The sequence below is a fragment of the Muntiacus reevesi genome, chromosome 2 (assembly GCF_963930625.1).
Source record: "Muntiacus reevesi chromosome 2, mMunRee1.1, whole genome shotgun sequence".
NCBI lineage: Eukaryota > Metazoa > Chordata > Mammalia > Artiodactyla > Cervidae > Muntiacus > Muntiacus reevesi.
Window position 1 is genome coordinate 163,892,429 of NC_089250.1, and position 16,469 is coordinate 163,908,897.

The 16,469-nt window shown below is 46.6% G+C and overlaps 1 protein-coding gene across 1 annotated transcript; it reads left to right on the plus strand.

The window, feature by feature from the left end:
- Window positions 1-2,674: 2,674 nt before the first annotated feature.
- On the plus strand, window positions 2,675-8,108 carry SPADH (spermadhesin family member). The gene is made up of 4 exons (XM_065920145.1): window positions 2,675-2,720; window positions 5,053-5,082; window positions 5,945-6,086; window positions 7,922-8,108. Exons 1-4 carry the CDS (start codon window positions 2,675-2,677, stop codon window positions 8,106-8,108), a joined length of 405 nt encoding a protein of 134 aa, XP_065776217.1.
- Window positions 8,109-16,469: the final 8,361 nt, after the last annotated feature.

Consider the following 16,469-nt stretch of genomic DNA (forward strand, 5'->3'; position numbering starts at 1 on the left):
GAAATTTTAGGAACACTTTTTTGTTCTGGGATTCATGGCACCTTGAAGGGGTGAGGATATTTCCTCCTTCGAGTGACTGACATGCCATCTCAAACCCCTTCAACCACAAGGACAAGCGGTGCCTCCTAGAACTGGAAGGGAAGGGGCTTTGGGGCGAGCTGGCCCAGTGACTCTGGACTGGCGGCCCACCATCCTCTTGCGCTGCCTCCCTTGTGACTTGGCTTCACCCTCAGTTGGGAGGACGTGGAGCAGACCTCTCCCACCTCCCCGGCAGCCAGACCTTCCCTGTCCCTTCACCTGGGAACATGCTCATTCTTGCACCATCTCCTGGACAGGGAGCTTCCTGGGGACACTCACACCACCTCCTTCACCACTGAGGCCAGTTCTCAGAGCTGGTCTGGGATCAGCTTCTCCCAAAGCCTGTGGCACATGCAAGGGGAACAGACGCTGAATAAACCTGTGGTACCGGGGAGGCAGCTTACAAAATGCCCAGCAGACCCTTCAGCTCCTCCCTGAAAATAAAAGTGTGGTCACTGAGAAGGAGACAATGCTTACCCACGGGACGGTCTAGAAAGAGAGTGCTGGGAAGCTCTGATGGAGTGGGAGGTACTTAGGGGGTCTCTGAGCCAGGTGCAGACACACAGTGCATCTCATGGAGAGGAGAGGACAGTGTGCAGGGGAGCAGTCCACAGGGAAAGAGCTTAGAAGCAAGTAGACCAGGCTTGTTTAGGAGCCTCAGAAACCAGATGTGAGCTTTGGGACAAACATCTGAGGGATGGAAGTCCTCAAAAGCTGCTGTTACCCCATAAGTTTTCTCCAGAGGATCTTGTGAATTTAGGAACCTAAGAATTTGATTCCTGAGTGCCCCTAGAAAAGAGACTGTTGGTTTTATTCCCCCCCAGGCAGCCACAGCTCTGCATGGACACTTCCGGGGAGGACAGTGGGCCTGATGTGGGATGACGTAGGATGAAGACAGGCTGCTTGGGCTCGGATGTAAGATGAGGAACTGCCTTCCTTCCATGGTTCCTGGATTCCCTCCATCCAGCCACTTCCATCCGTGGGCAGCTCCTTGACCTCTCCACAGACCAGGGCCAGGAATCATTCTGTGTTTGGGGACTGTGAGAGGAATCTGGAAATGATTAAGAAAGAGAGATTCGAGATGGAAGGGGAACTGTGAGGAATTATTGCATGTTATCGTAGTCACAACCAGGGAGCTTAACCACTGGTACAGAACCAGCATTGTTTTCTGAGAGGGAGACCCTGTCTAATCAGCCTCCTCCTCCATCCAAGAGCCAGGAGAGCTTGAATGACCAGCTGGCTCAGGCAGTTTCCCTGGGCTCTGCTGGAGGTGGAATCTTTCTCCCACTGTGAGCCCATTAGGGCTTCTGTAAAGAAAGGTATGACTTAGAAAGAACAGGAAGTTTCTACAACCCATAAGGAAAAGTGAGTGATGCAATAGTAATAGAAACTGGCCCAAAGATAGGCACAAACAAGCATTTCACCAAAGGACTACAGCTGAGCTAGAGACATATGGAAAAGAGACCAAACTCACTGGCAGTTGGAGAAATGCACATTTAAAAAGATGTTTTATGAGCATTCCTGATCAGCCAGAAATTTTGAAAAATTTAATAAAATTCAGAGTTGCGTAATGTCAGGAATATGGACATCATGTTCTCCTGGTTGGTATGTAATTGTAATGGTCCTTGAAATGCTATTGGACTGCTGTTCCTTTAAATGAGAGAATGACTTCCGTTGTATAGACAGACCCTGTTTAATTTATGCATTCGACGATGAATGGATGGACATTTGGGCTTTTACCACTCTTTGATATGAATAAGGCAACTATGAATATTCATGCTCAGTATTCTGTGTGGACATGTTTTCATTTCCTTGGTTTTCATTACCTGGTAGAAATTTGGCTGATACATCCTCCACATGCTGAGATTCTGATGCATGTTTTCAACAAGGAGCTCTTCTGGGTTCTTATAACTGTAACACCCTCACTAGTCTGAACCATGTGGGTCTTGGTATAAAAATAGAACAAATGTCAACATGTGCGTACCTTTCTCCCTTGTGGACGCACCACACACAGGCTGACATGTCCTCCAGCTGCCCCCCCAATCGTGACCTACACCTGGAACAGGCGAGGGTCTGTTTACCTGCCTTTGCCCTGAGTGATGCAGGAGGGCTCTTCAGACCAGGCAGCCAGGACGTCAGACTGGTCCTGCTTCTGCCACTGGCGCCCTGGGATGTGGGCAAGTCCCGTGGTCTCTCTGGGTCTCAGTTCCTCTCCATCTAAGTCGTATTGAGGTTTATGAAGGAACTAGGGGTGGACACGCTGTAGCTGAACCCCAGGGAAGAGGACCCTGCAAACAGGGCATCCTGGTGGTCTGTGGCTAATTTGTCAGCCTTCATCGAGGACCACAAAGACAGGAGAGGGAGAGAAGGAACAGGCCATCATTTCCCAGTTCGGGTGGGAACGGACACAGAAAATCTCTGGTGAAGACAAGGGGATGCAGCAGGCAGCCCCCTTCTCCTAAAGAACCCGGGGCTCCCGCAGCCCTGCGAGGCTGGGCTCCAGGGGAGGAGGAGATCAGGTGTCAGCCGCTGTGTGTATATAGCCCCAGGCCTCCAGGGCCAGGCTCACTGCTGAGGCCAGGGCCAGGCTGCGAAGATGAAGCTGTCCAGCGCCATCCCTTGGGCCTTGCTGCTCAGCACAGGTAAAGCCTGGCCCCCAGCCCCCTGCCCCCGGGGTGTCTCTGCTTCCTGTTCACCTAGAGATCTGTGCAGTTCGCTTGTTGCCGTGGAAGAGGGTCTACAAGCTGCCCTCCTCCAAGGAGATGCCGCCCTCAGCCTGGCCTGGAGGAGGAGGGTCCATCAGGATGGCCATGACCCACGGCTGAGCATATAATGACTCTCAGACATTTTCTGGGCTCTCCCTCCTTGTTCTGATATGTGTTTTCTGGGCCCTTTGTCTCCCCTCTACCTCGGCCTTATGCCAATAGCCCCTGGGATGCCCGATGGGACAGCCAGTCCTCAGTCCAGACCTGGAGGAGGTGAGCCAGTTGTGGGCAGCTTTGCAGGGGTCTTGGAAGTGTGATGGTGTGGGTGCTGGAGGTGGGACTCGGGCTGCACCTGATTGGAGGGGGCATCCAAAGGGAAACAGGGGCCCCTGAAGAAGTCCCAGGACAGATGGGGTGCTCTGCCTCTGACCCCGGGAGGGAGATGTGGCAGCAACACGAACTCTGGGTTGACCAGCAGGAGCAGCAGCTCCCAGCAGGGCTGAGGACATCCTGACTGAGGTCTTAGCCTTGCAGGGGGCTGGGCACTGGGCCTGCACTGAACGCGGAGGGATCCATGAGGATTCTCGGTGCTGGAGGGAAAGAAGGGGACGGCTGTGCCCTCAGGGAAGCCTCTGTGTCCTTCCTTCTTCCCTTGCTCTCTGTGGGTCTCATTCTGTCCTTCCCTCTTCTCCCCCCTTTTCTGCTCAGACTGCTCTTTTCATCAGCCCACACTCTGCTTCCCTCCCCATCCCCTGCTCCCCTACAGGCAACTGTGGTCATGACTAGGAGCCAGGTGGGAGGCAGGTGGAAGGACGGGCTTGTGCTGTCAGCGTGTGAGCACAGATCCCTCTTAGCATTTATCCCAGTCTCCTGTGATCAGGACCTTCCCGTTTGCCTGCTCTGGGGGCCTCACGGTTCTCTCCTGGGACACTTTGTGGGTAGCTTGTAGGAGAAATGTGTCCATCAGAGCCCTTCCTGCGTCTGCAGTTTCTTAAGCATCATCAGTTCAAATCAACAGATCAAGGCAGCATGCTTTGGGGTGAACTCCTACAAGGGGCTTCTTGTTCCTCTGCTTCAAAGCTGGGACCTCAGATTCTAGATCAGAGGAGGTCACTGTACGTGCGGGTCCATGATGGGAAGATGTGTGATTCTGCCCTTGAGATCTGCTTTCAGAGAAACCTCGATTTGTATTTTCCAGAGCGGATGTGATGGATGCCCCATTCATGCATGGAGGGTGGGGCCCCCCATCCTATGCCACTTTGGTACTCAGGACGGGCAGCTGGAGATGGACCCCAGTGTTCTGGTTGACATCTCTGGTCACATAGCTTCCAGAGCACTTGTTGATTTCAATTTACTGAGGAAAGCAGTGTCTATGGGGAAGGAGATGAATGTGGTGGGAGGTTGACAGTGGCAGGGAGCATAGTGGTCAGCCTCTCTGGGCTGGACACTGATCTGTGTATGCGTGGACTGTCCTCTGGAACCAAGGAGGTTGTTACTATTAAATTTCCAGTTTACAGGTAAATGGACTGAGGTTTGTGACAATAAATGCCTTGTCTAAAGCCATCCAGGTCTCATCCGAGCAGCTCTGAGCCCCAGGGCCATCTGATTCCTGCACTGTCTGTACCCACTGATCACATCATGAGGACAAGCCAGGGTCTCATCAATGGTGGAGCCTGAGGGGCTGAATCAGCACCCTTGACCCAAGCCCCAGACTCAGTTCCCTGATACAGTGAAACTTCATAAACTCAGATGGTTCACTTCTCTCCAGTGGAAAATCGATTTCATTTTGTTCAACCTCAAACTGGTCACTGACCTCAGTAAAGAATTGTCCAAACAGTTCACGTTCATTAGAGTGATGAAATGTCTTGTTGTGACCCGGTTGGAGAGATTTCTCGGGAGAGGATCTTACAATGCTCAGACTGGGAAATTCCTGGGGAAATCAGGACAGGTGGGTCAGCATCCCGAGTGCTGACCTCTAACTGGCTCCGGAGAGGGGGCATCACAGGAGACGTGGTGGAATTGGAGAGACGAGGAGAAAGCAGCTGGATGAGGGAGTCCCGAAGGTGGAGGGCCAGACCTCCATGCTGCCCTGCCGCTATGAGACCAGGTTCGTCCCGGGGACGAGGACGGCCATGCTTTCCTGTCTGTGCTCTGCACCTCCCTTGAGACTCAGCCCTTCTCCACATTGTCTCTGCGAAAGGCTTGACTCTTCCGTAACGTCCATCTTGTCATCTTGACTTTCTGGTTTTTTTGTTGTTTTGTTTTTCAGCCACACTGGATTCAACTGATGGTCTTCCCTGTAAGTGCACAAATATTATTCCATCCTTCCCCACTCATCACACAGAGAAGTGCTTGGGGGTTGCAGTTTGAATAGTTCTCCTGGAAGCACTGGTACTGGTTTACCATTTTGGTCAAAGGAACTTGGCATTTCCGGAGCTGTCGGCCTCAGATTTAACAGTCCTTAGGGTCCCATCCCCCCGACCTCTCATGACTCCCACCGTGCTCCTCCTCCCCTCCCCACCTTCCCTCCTCCACAGCCCAAAAGCCTCCTCTGCCCTCCTGCCCGCACAGCCTCACTAGGCGGGTGTGGGACCACCTCTCCACAGCACAGGTGTCTCCGGATGACAGAACTGCCTCCAATGGCCAGAGCCTGGAGGGCGAAGGGGCATCACCGTGTCCAGGCAGAGGGTGTGCTGGCATCAGGAGGGGTGCTGGGCAGAGGGACCGGCTTCCTCCTGATGAGAGGGCTGATTGATGATTGATAATTGATCGATTGATGATCGATTGATTTCCCTGGTGACTTCTGGCCCAGGTACTCGCTGAGCATTTTTTACAAATAAGAAGTCTTTTGATGATAAACACCCCTGAGGAAAGTACTGACTTTATCCTCACTTGATGAAAAATGTTTCATCATGCAAGTGTGAAGTTCTTCTATTTTCAGGTGTCAGAACAAATTGCAGTAAGATGTGTGTGGGTTTGCTATGTTCTGCCAAGTACAAGATAAGAGTCACTTTTGGGGGATTCCAGACTTAGACCCTGGAGGTTCCTTTGTGATGGGCGGAAGGGGAAGTTAGGACCATGTACAGTGGTGTGGCGCCCAGGGGTGGTACCTCCCCCACTGGCCTGGTGTTGCTCCTGGGCACCTGGAATTCTCTCTTCAGTTAAAGATAAAAATTTGTGTGGGGGCTTTTATGAAGAGGAATATGGAGTGATCGTCCCCTATCTGGGACTGCACACAGAATGCCTCTGGATCATCAACATGGACCCAGGTTACAAAGTTCTTTTGGAAGTACGCCATCTCGAGTAAGTGCTCTTTGCTGATGTTGTGGTTTTATGGGAAGGTGTCCCTCTTTGCCCCTTCCCTTTCCCCCTGCACCATCCAGCACACACATCCAGACACATCCTGACTCCAGCTCACTCCTGCTGATGACCCTGCATGGCCCCCTGCCCTCTGCATAAAGCGGACCCTCCTTGCATGGCTTTCACATCCCTTCAGGGGACCCCTGATCTCCCCTCCCTTCTCACCTCTTCTCCCCCTGCCCCTTCTCTGAGCTGAGCCAGCACACTCTGAGCTGTAGACCCCCCAGACTGTCGGGCAGCTCTGAGCCTTTGCTCACACTGTCCCCTCTGCCTGGAAGGCACCTCCCACCTCTCCCAGACTCACCACCTGCTGCTTAGGGTCCTCATTTCCTAGTGCATGATTTCGCTGGAGGAAGAACGTTTCCATCACACCTGAAACCCCTGCTCTGACTCTGTCCACAGCTGGGCAGATCTTTCTCGGATTTGTGCCCCATCCATTAATCCGTGCAAAACTCCGGGGGAATTGGCAGCATAACATCACTCCTGCTGATGCCTAAATTTGCTCTAGAGAAAGCAGCCTAATCTTTGGGGGGTCAGGGAATAGTTTTTTAACTAATGAATGAATAAATGAATGAATGAACCATTGGAAGAAAGAAAGAGTAAATGAATGATAACAGGAAAAGTGAACGAAATGATGTGGCAACAGAAAGCATTTCCAACATAGCAATAAATTACAGCACTTCTATGGCAGGTCAGTCTTCATAGATACTATCGCAGGAGCCACATTTCTATGGCTGGCCACATGTGGTCTAGGGTGGTGGTTGAGACAGGTGATGCTATCTTGTGACTGAAGGCCCTGGCCCTCCAGACCTTCTATGACGTCAGATCTCCCACTAGTTGGAGGAGCAGCTCTGTGTGCGGAGGACAACCTAGAGATGCCTGCTTCACTGCAGGGCTCAGACCATCTATCCAAACCACACGCCAGGGCTGAAGGAGCAGGCATTTCCTGCATCATATTTCTATCATGGTCAGAGGGATAGATTATATGAAAAACTTCCCTTGAATGACCTCTCCACTTTTGAAGAGATTTATTTTTGTTCTCACTGTCCTTGGCACCAAGGAAGGAATCAGTCTAAGAGCAAACTAACTAAACAGAGGAGGGCACAGCTAACTAACTAAAAGTTAGCTAAACTAACTTAGAGAGTGTCAGGGGTGTGTCCTGGTGAGATGTCTCTTCCGGGTCTCGTTTTAGCCCAGAGAGGCTCCAACCTCCCTCCTGGGTGGGACACACGCTGGGGGCTGAGAGAGGAAGACAGAGCGGGGTCAGGTCTGATGGGCAGGAGGAGATGGAGACCTCAGCAGGAGCGTGACACCCCGTGTGTGCACTTTGCCCACCGCAGGGAGAGCTGGATGCCCCTCTCGCCCTGCAGGTCCTGGAGGCCAAGAGTGGGTCCTGGGCCCCCTGTGCCAGGGGTGCAGAGGGTGGACCAGGAGTGGAGTTACACACTCGTCTCTGAGCCTCACCTGACTCTGCTTATCCATGGAAACAGTCTTCAGGGTTGGCCGTACTGTGCCCTCCAGTGGGTCCTGATCCCAGAGGCCTGGGTGGGCTTCCCTGAGCCATCAGTGGGGCTGCCCGGGAGATGTGGAGTCGTGTGAGGGGAGGGTCCTGGGTGACGCCCCTCTCCAGAAGGGTGAGCCTCCTTCCCTGTGGGCATCAGGCCTGAGAAGTCTGGTGAGAAAGCTATGTGACTGGGTCGGGTCCAGGCGGGGAGGCTGCCTGCCGGAGGGACCACGATTCCAAAGGCTGATGCCTGCTTTTCCCTCTGCTCCAACAGCCTCAACTGTGATAAAGAGTCTCTGGAGATTATAGATGGGCCACCAGAATCTTCTAGCTCACGGAAGATTTGTGAAGGTTCATACATGGATTACAAATCTTCTACCAATACCATGACCGTCAAATACACAAGAAAGCCCAACCACCCTGTCTCTGACTTCTTATTACTTTTCTACCGTGTGCTTTAGGGTAGGTTTTAGAGAGCAGAGACCTGCCGCTGTGCACCCCCCTGTCCGTGAATGGCTCCATGGGAGCTAGATGTGTGGTACTTGTGTGACTGTTGAAACAAACTTGACCATCACTGGGTGAGCGACAGGCAGGGTGACCCACTGAAGCTCTCCAGAATCATCCACCAGCTCTATCCCAGCCTTTCTGCAAACCCCGGATTTTTGAGTTGGAAAGCCCTAATATGAAAATTCTTTTCCAAATTTTATTTTTCATCTCAATGATGTGAAAATTTCCTCCCAAATGTAAAATTTCCCTTCTTGATCTTTTAAAAAATCTTTGGCATTTTCCAATAAATTTATTTTAAATTTGAGGTACAGATAGTATTGCATGTGTGTGCTCAGTTGTGTCTGACTCTTTGCGACCCCATGGACTGTTGACCGCCAGGCTCCTCTGTCCACGGAGTCTTACAGGCAAGAATATTGGAGTGGTTTGCCATTGCTTCCTCCACGGAATCTTCCTGACCCAGGGATTGAACTTGCATCTCCTGCATCTCCTTCATTGCAGGTGGATTCTTTACCATTGAGCCATCAGGGACTATACAATACATATATATAAGGTCTATAGGTGTATAGTAAATATGTAGATATATAGCAGATATATATATATATATATATTATATATGTATCAGTTCAGTTCAGTTCAGTTCAGTCACTCAGTCATGTCCGACTCTTTGCGACCCCATGAATTGCAGCACGCCAGGCCTCCCCGTCCATCACCAACTCCCTGAGTTTACTCAAACTCATGCCCATCGAGTTGGTGATGCCATTCAACCATCTCATCCTCTGTCATCCCCTTCTCCTCCTGCCTTCAATCTTTCCCAGCATCAGGGTCTTTTCCAATGAGTCAGTTCTTCACATCCGGTGGCCAAAGTATTGGAGTTTCAGCTTCAGCATCAGTCCTTCCAATGAACACCCAGGACTGATCTCCTTTAGGATGGGCTGGTTGAATCTCCTTGCTGTCCAAGGGACTCTCAAGAGTCTTCTCCAACACCACAGTTCAAAAGCATCAATTCTTCGGCGCTCAGCTTTCTTCACAGTCCAATTCTCACATCCATACATGACCACTGGAAAAACCATAGCTTTGCCTGGATGGACCTTTGTTGGCAAAGTAATGTCTCTGCTTTTTAATATGCTATCTAGGTTGGTCATAACTTTCCTTCCAAGGAGTAAGCGTCTTTTAATTTCATGGTTGCAGTCACCATCCAATCCAACCTCTCGATGGAAAAGTTTTTAAAGCTCAGGAGTAAGAAGTCTTTCCTTCCGTGGAAGAGACAGACGACTGGGACAGACACAGAGGGAGGGATGGGGTCAATATGGATCAGACAGGTGAGCAGTGGACATCTTTCCTCTTGCTCAGCTGACTCCTGAAATCTGCAAGGACTGTTGTTTTCATTTGCAATGCTTGCCCGCCCTTAGGCATGAGGCAAATGTCACTAATCTCTGGGATGGAGAGCCACTTAAATAGACTTTGGGTAAGTCAAATCAATAAGCATTTTCTCCCAACTGATAAGTGGGGGAAACTTTCAGCAAAACATTAATGAGGAAAAAAGCAATTTTGAGAACTGTGTCTTGTTTCCTCTGGGTTACATATGTATCTCTATACCTGCATAACACCTACACAATGAACATAAAACCAGAGGAAATCTCCTTTGTCTGAGGCCTGTCTGGAGACAGGAGTTGTGCCTATTGACTATTTCTCTCACTTTCACAATGAAAACCTCCCCAGAAACGGAAGTGAGATGTGGCCCAACTCTCTGCTAAACTTTCTGGCAACATGGTTGATGGTAAGGAATATTTGATGAGAATGTGTTGTGTCTCTTTGATTCCCCCTAGCCTAGTATGACTTGTACTGCATCAGGGTTCCTTCTGAAGTTCTGAAAAGAGTAAAACATAAAGCCCATGTTGTTTGTCAGTTCATCAAAGTTGGGTGATACTGCGTTTTATCAGATCAGAGGGTAGGAGGATCAAAAAGCACAGTGGCGCCTGAATGGCACAGCCTCTTGAAGGCCTGGAACTGACCAAATTGCCTTCAAGTCTTTTACTTCTGTTCAGAGCAGAGAGGGTGGTGTGGGGGCCTCTTCATGGACCTTGAGCTGGGTCATCAACTCCCTCAGGAACAACAGTGCCTGATGAGGCCGGCTCAGAGCCATGCTGGGATCTCCCTCCCTCAAGTGAATTTCCTGGAGGTGGGTTTTCTTTGCTGATGTTGTAGACATTTGGAGACAGTATATTAAAAAGCAGAGACATTGCTTTGCCAACAAAGGTCCGTCTAGTCAAGGCTATGGTTTTTCCAGTGGTCATGTATGGATGTGAGAGTTGGACTGTGAAGAAAGCTGAGCACAGAAGAATTGATGCTTTTGAACTGTGGTGTTGGAGAAGACTCTTGAGAGTCCCTTGGACAGCAAGGAGATCCAATCAGCCCATCCTAAAGGGGAGATCAGTCCTAGGTGTTCAATGGAAGGACTGATGTTGAAGCTGAAACTCCAATACTTAGGCCACCTCATGCGAAGAGCTGACTCATTTGAAAAGACCCTGATGCTGGGAAAGATTGAAGGCAGGAGGAGAAGGGGACAACAGAGGATGACATGGTTGGACGGCATCACCGACTCAATGGACAAGGGTTTGGGTGGACTCCGGGGACTGGTGATGGACAGGGAGGTCTAGTGTGCTGCGATTCATAGCATCGCAAAGAGCCGGACATGACTGAGCGACTGAACTGAATTGAACTAGCAGAGTTTGAGGCTTCCCTGGTAGCTCAGTCGGTACAGAATCTGCCTGCCATGCAGGAGGGCCAGGGTTCGATCCCTGGGTCAAGAAGATCCCCTGGAGAAGAAAATGGCAACCCACTCCAGTACTCTTGCCTGGAAAAATGCCATGGACAGAGAAGCCCGGTTAGAGTTTATAAAATCCTTTCCATCTGACCTTCCCTCCCTCTTAATGTCTTCTTCCTTATATGCTTTCTCAGGGCTGAACCATCACACACGGAGTATTGGGCCCAGCAGAACTTTGGGTATCTTCCTGCCATTGTTCACACTGTCCCCTGGGTCAGAAGTGCATCCTTACAACACTTCAGTTTCACCTGCCTGCTTCTGAGGGTCCCCAGTTAGAACATCATGATTCAGCTGAATGGATAACTCTACAATTGGTAGCTTACAGTGAACAGTGCTGAATTCTCGATTTCCAAAGAAGAAGATTTTTAGCTTCGTGACCAGGGACCAGGCTTGATCACTCAAGAGCTTTTGTGTAGCAGAGTTTTATTAAAGTATGAAAAGGGACAGGGAAAGTTTCTGACACAGACATCGGAAGGGGGATGGAGAGCGCCCCACTCGGTAGTCTTCAGCAAAGGAATTGCATACTTTTAAAATTAGTTATTACAGCAAATCAAAAGAATGTATCAAGGTTGTAAAAATTTTACCAGACCCACTCTTACAATTTACATTTTAGGGTAACAGGATTAGAACTTAACAATAGAAAGATCCTACCAGATCCACTTCCATAATATACACTTGATATCAGGATTAGTCAGAAGGCTTTCAGGAAGGAGAAACTGTCCTCAAGCAGGATCAGTTCAGTTCAGTTCAGTCGTTCAGTCGTGTCCGACTCTGCAACCCCATGGTCACCAGGCCTCCCTGTCCATCACCAACTCCCGGAGTTTACACAAACTCATGTCCATTGAGTCAGTGATGCCATCCAACCATCTCATCCTCTGGCAAGCATTCTCAACAAAACACTAGTGTATTGAATCCAACAGTGTGTAAAAAGAATTATAAACCTCAGGCATTTGACATTTATTATAATTATGCAAAGCTAAACTTTTAAAACTCAATTTCTGTAATTGATTTCTGTAATTCATTGCATCAATATGATGAAAAAGAAAAGTCACATGGTTGTAACAAACGTGTTTCTCGAAGCCTTTGAGAAAATTCAACTCTTACTTATCATAAAAACTTGCAGATAAAATATAGGGAAACTTTCTCAACTTGCTCAATAATATCTAGCAAAAAAAAAACCACACTGTAGCTAACATCTTACTTGGGGGCTTCCTTGATGGTTCAAGCAGTAAAGAATCTGCCTGCAGTTTTGGAGCCACAGGTTTGATACCTGGGTTTGAAAGATCCCGTGGAATAGGAAATACCTGGGAAATTCTTGCCCAGAAAGTACCATGGACAGAGGAGCCTGGAGGGCTACAGTCCATAGGGTCCCAAGATTTGGACATGACTACGCATGCACACACCGCATCTTACTTAAAGATGAAAACCTCGAAGATTTTCCACTAGTATCAGGTATCAGGCAAGGCTGTCCCCGCTCGCCACTCCTCTTCAACATCACACTGGAAGGTTTTGCTTCCAATATATAATAAGACAAGAAATGTAAATAAAAATATTCACATTGGTAAGGGAGACAGAAATTATATTTGCATACAGACTACACTATCTTCACTTAGAAAATCTGAAAAAATCATCAAATAAAGAAAAACTCCTGGAAGTAATTAAAGATTATAGCAAGGTTTCAAGATTCAAAGATTAATACACAAAAGCCAATATACCAAAATAAACAAGCAGAATTTGAAATAAAAAAGACAATGTAATTTACCTTAGCACCTCCCAAAATGAAATATCATAGTTAAGTCAAATGAAAATTTTGCATGTTTTATATGAGAGAAACTACAAAATTCTTATGAATAAAATCTAAATGAAACTAAACAAATGGAGAGATATATCTTGTTCATGAATAAGAAGACTCAATATTGTCAAGATTTCAATTCTTTCTAACTTGATCTATATATTCAATGCAATTCCATTCAGAATTCCCAGCAAGTTATTTTGTGAATACGGACAAGCTGATTCTAAAATTTAGGTGGAGAGGCAAAAGATTCAATCTGTAGGAAAAATATGGAAGGAGAAGTACAAAACTGGAAGACTGATACTGCTTGACTTCAGGACCTACAATAATGCTACAGTAAACAAGACAGTGTGGTAATGGTGAAAGAATAGACCATGGGAACAGAATAAAAAGCACAGAAATAAATCCCCGTAAATACAGTCAACTAATCTTTGACAATGGACAAAGGCAATACTGTGGAATAAAATAGTCTTTTAAACAAATGGTGTTGGAGTAATTGATGTCCATATGCAAAAATAATATATCTAGATTCAGAGTTTCACAAAGCTCTTCATAAAAATCATCTCTAAATGAACCATTCACCCAGATGTAAAATAAAAGGCTAGTAGAACTTCTAAAAGAGGCATAGGAGAAAATCTAGATGACTTTGGGTATAGTGATAACATAATACCAATGGCATGATCCATGGAAGAAATAATTGATAAGCTGAACTTCACTAAATGTACTCACCTAGCTCTGTGAAAACAGTATCAGGATAATGAGAAGACAAGCCATAGACTGAAAGAAAGCATGGGGAAAAGACATATCTGATTAAGGACTATTATCCAAACATACAAAGTGAAAGTGAAAGTCACTCAGTCGTGTCTGACTCTTTGTGATCCCGTAAGTGCATCGAGGGCTTCCCTGTGGCTCAGCTGGTAAAGAATCTGCCTGCAATGCTGGAGAATAGTCCATGGTATTCTCCAAGTCAGAATACTAGAGTAGGTAGCCTATCCCTTCTCCGGTGGATCTTTCCACCCCAGAATTGAACTGAGGTCTCCTGCATTGCAGGCAGAAACATACAAAGGTCTGTTAAAATTCAAAAAAAAGAAACAGTCCATTTTTTAAAGGGCCAAATTTTAATAGACACTTCAACAGAAAGAAAAGTATACAAAATGGCAATAAATATGTAAAGATGCACCACATCATGTGTCACCAGAGGATGGCAAGTTAAGACGACAGTGAGATACAGCTTCAGATGACCACATCTGGAATCCTGACAGCACTGTATGCTGATGAGGATATAAAGCAGTGGGAACTCCCATACACTGCTGGTCAGGATGAAAAATGGAAAATCCATTTAGGAATGAGAGAGTCAATTCCTAGGCAGGTCGATAAGAAGTCCAGGGTCCCCAAGGAGAAGAAAGTGGTCTGGGGCTCTCACCGAGGAGGAAAGGGCAAACTTTTTTTTTCTTCTCTACATTCCTCAGTCTTAGTCACATAAAGTGTTTGCTTTTTTTTTCTTTAAGCCCAAAACTGATGATTACACAACAAACAATTCAGTTTAAACTCTGTTCTAGGGATTATATAACAACAATGTATAATTATCAGAGAAGGCAATGGTAACCCACTCCAGTACTCTTGCCTGGAAAATCCCATGGGCAGAGGAGCCTGGTAGGCTGCAGTCCACGGGGTCTCGAAGAGTCGGACATGACAAGTGACTTCATTTCACTTTCCACTTTCATGCATTGGAGAAGGAAATGGCAGCCCACTCCAGTGTTCTTGCCTGGAGAATCCCAGGGACTGGGGAGCCTGGTGGGCTGCCGTCTATGAGGTTGCACAGAGTCGGACACGACTGAAGCGACTTAGCAGCAGCAGCAGCAATGTCAAATCCGACACTGTTCACGGTAAGGTATCAGGAAGACAGTTCAGCAATTTATTATAAAAATAAACATAGTCTTGGTATACACCCAGCCATCCTGCTTCTTGGTATTTATCCAAAGGGATTGAAAACTTATATTCACATGAAAACCCGCACAAGGCCATTATAGCAGCTTTATTCACAATTGCCAAAACTCAAAAAGCAACCAAGAAGTCTGTTGGAAGGTAAATGGATATGTAAACTGTGATACAATAGAATGATATTTTTTACTAGAAAGAAATGAACCAACAAATCATCAAAAGACATGTGAAAGAAACTTAAATACAAATTACTAAATTAAAGATGCCCATCTGAAAAAGCTACATACTGCATGATTCCAACTATTTGACGTTGTAGAAAATGTCAAGCTATGGCGACAGTAATAAGATCAGCCATTGCCCAGGGTTGGGAGGAGAGATGACTGCATGGAGCACAGAGGACTTTTAGGGCACTGAAAATATTCTAGGTGATATTCTAATGATGGGAACCTGTTATTACACCTTTTTCCAAGCCCATTTAGTGAGTCACACTAACAGTGACCGCTACGCACACTGGGCGCTTTAGGCGGTTGTTAATGTTTCAGTGCAGGTTCATCAACTACAGCAAACACGGCACTCTGGGGAGGGGTGATGGGAACCGGGACGTGGCCTACCAGAAATCTCTGTTCCTCCCTCTCTACAACTGCTAAGGAAAGAGTCATGAGAAAAGAGGAACACTCAAAAGGGGGGGATATATGTACACCTGTAGCTGATTCACTTTCTTATACAGCAGAAACCAACACAACACTGGAAATCAGCTCCACTCCAATAATAATAAGAAGAAGAAAACAGGAGCAATGATGCAAGCGTCTTTCAGAATAATTACTGTATTTATTCATCCACTCATTAATTTGTCGATTCATTAAACATTTTTGCCTTGGGGAAAAAATCGGAGATAGTGAGCAAACGTTTACTTCTTTGAAGACTACAGTTCTAGACAGTTTAACAATGAAATATCACTGCCTTCAATTATTTTTGATGTCATCATTGTTTAGTTGCTAAGTCGTGTCCAGCTCTTTTGCGACCCCATAAACTGTAGCCCACCAGACTCCTCTGTCCATGGAATTTCTCAGACAAGAATACTGGAGTGGGTTGACATTTCCTTCTCCAGGGGTTCTCCCTGATCCAGGTACCAAACCCGAGTCTCCTGCTTTGCAGGTGAATTCTTTAACACTGAAGCTCAATAACTTTTAATTCATTCAAAATATCTTAGAGGAAGTGAAAATGTTACCCAACTCATTCTACAAATTTATAATAATCTGATATAACTATAATCTGATACGAGTTATGGGCAAGGACAGACAGTAAAAGAAATTTTAGGCAATGTAATTTAAGAATACAGATGAAAACAAGATAGAATGAAATAGAATAGGGTATAATTTTAGGAAATTGAATTGAGTATTGTTAAAAAATATTTTTAAAAATAAGAATTTATCTCAAAGATGCAAAGATAATTCAAAATCAGAAAATCTACTCGTCTAATTTTTGAGTTTAACAGAATAAACACTAAAGTCTATATTACTACTTCATGAATTCAGAAATAAATCCAGCAAAACTCAATAGGCATTAATGAATCTTATTGAAGGGAACAAGCTAAATGCCTTAAAGCATAAGTATAAAAAAATCTCCAGCAAACCTCTAATTTATGGTGACACTTCAGAAGTAATCCCATTAAAGTTAAGAGTAAGACAGAATGATTACCATCACATTTAATCAGCATTGTTTAGGAGACTCTAGTCATTTTAGCATTTTTCTCTGTAA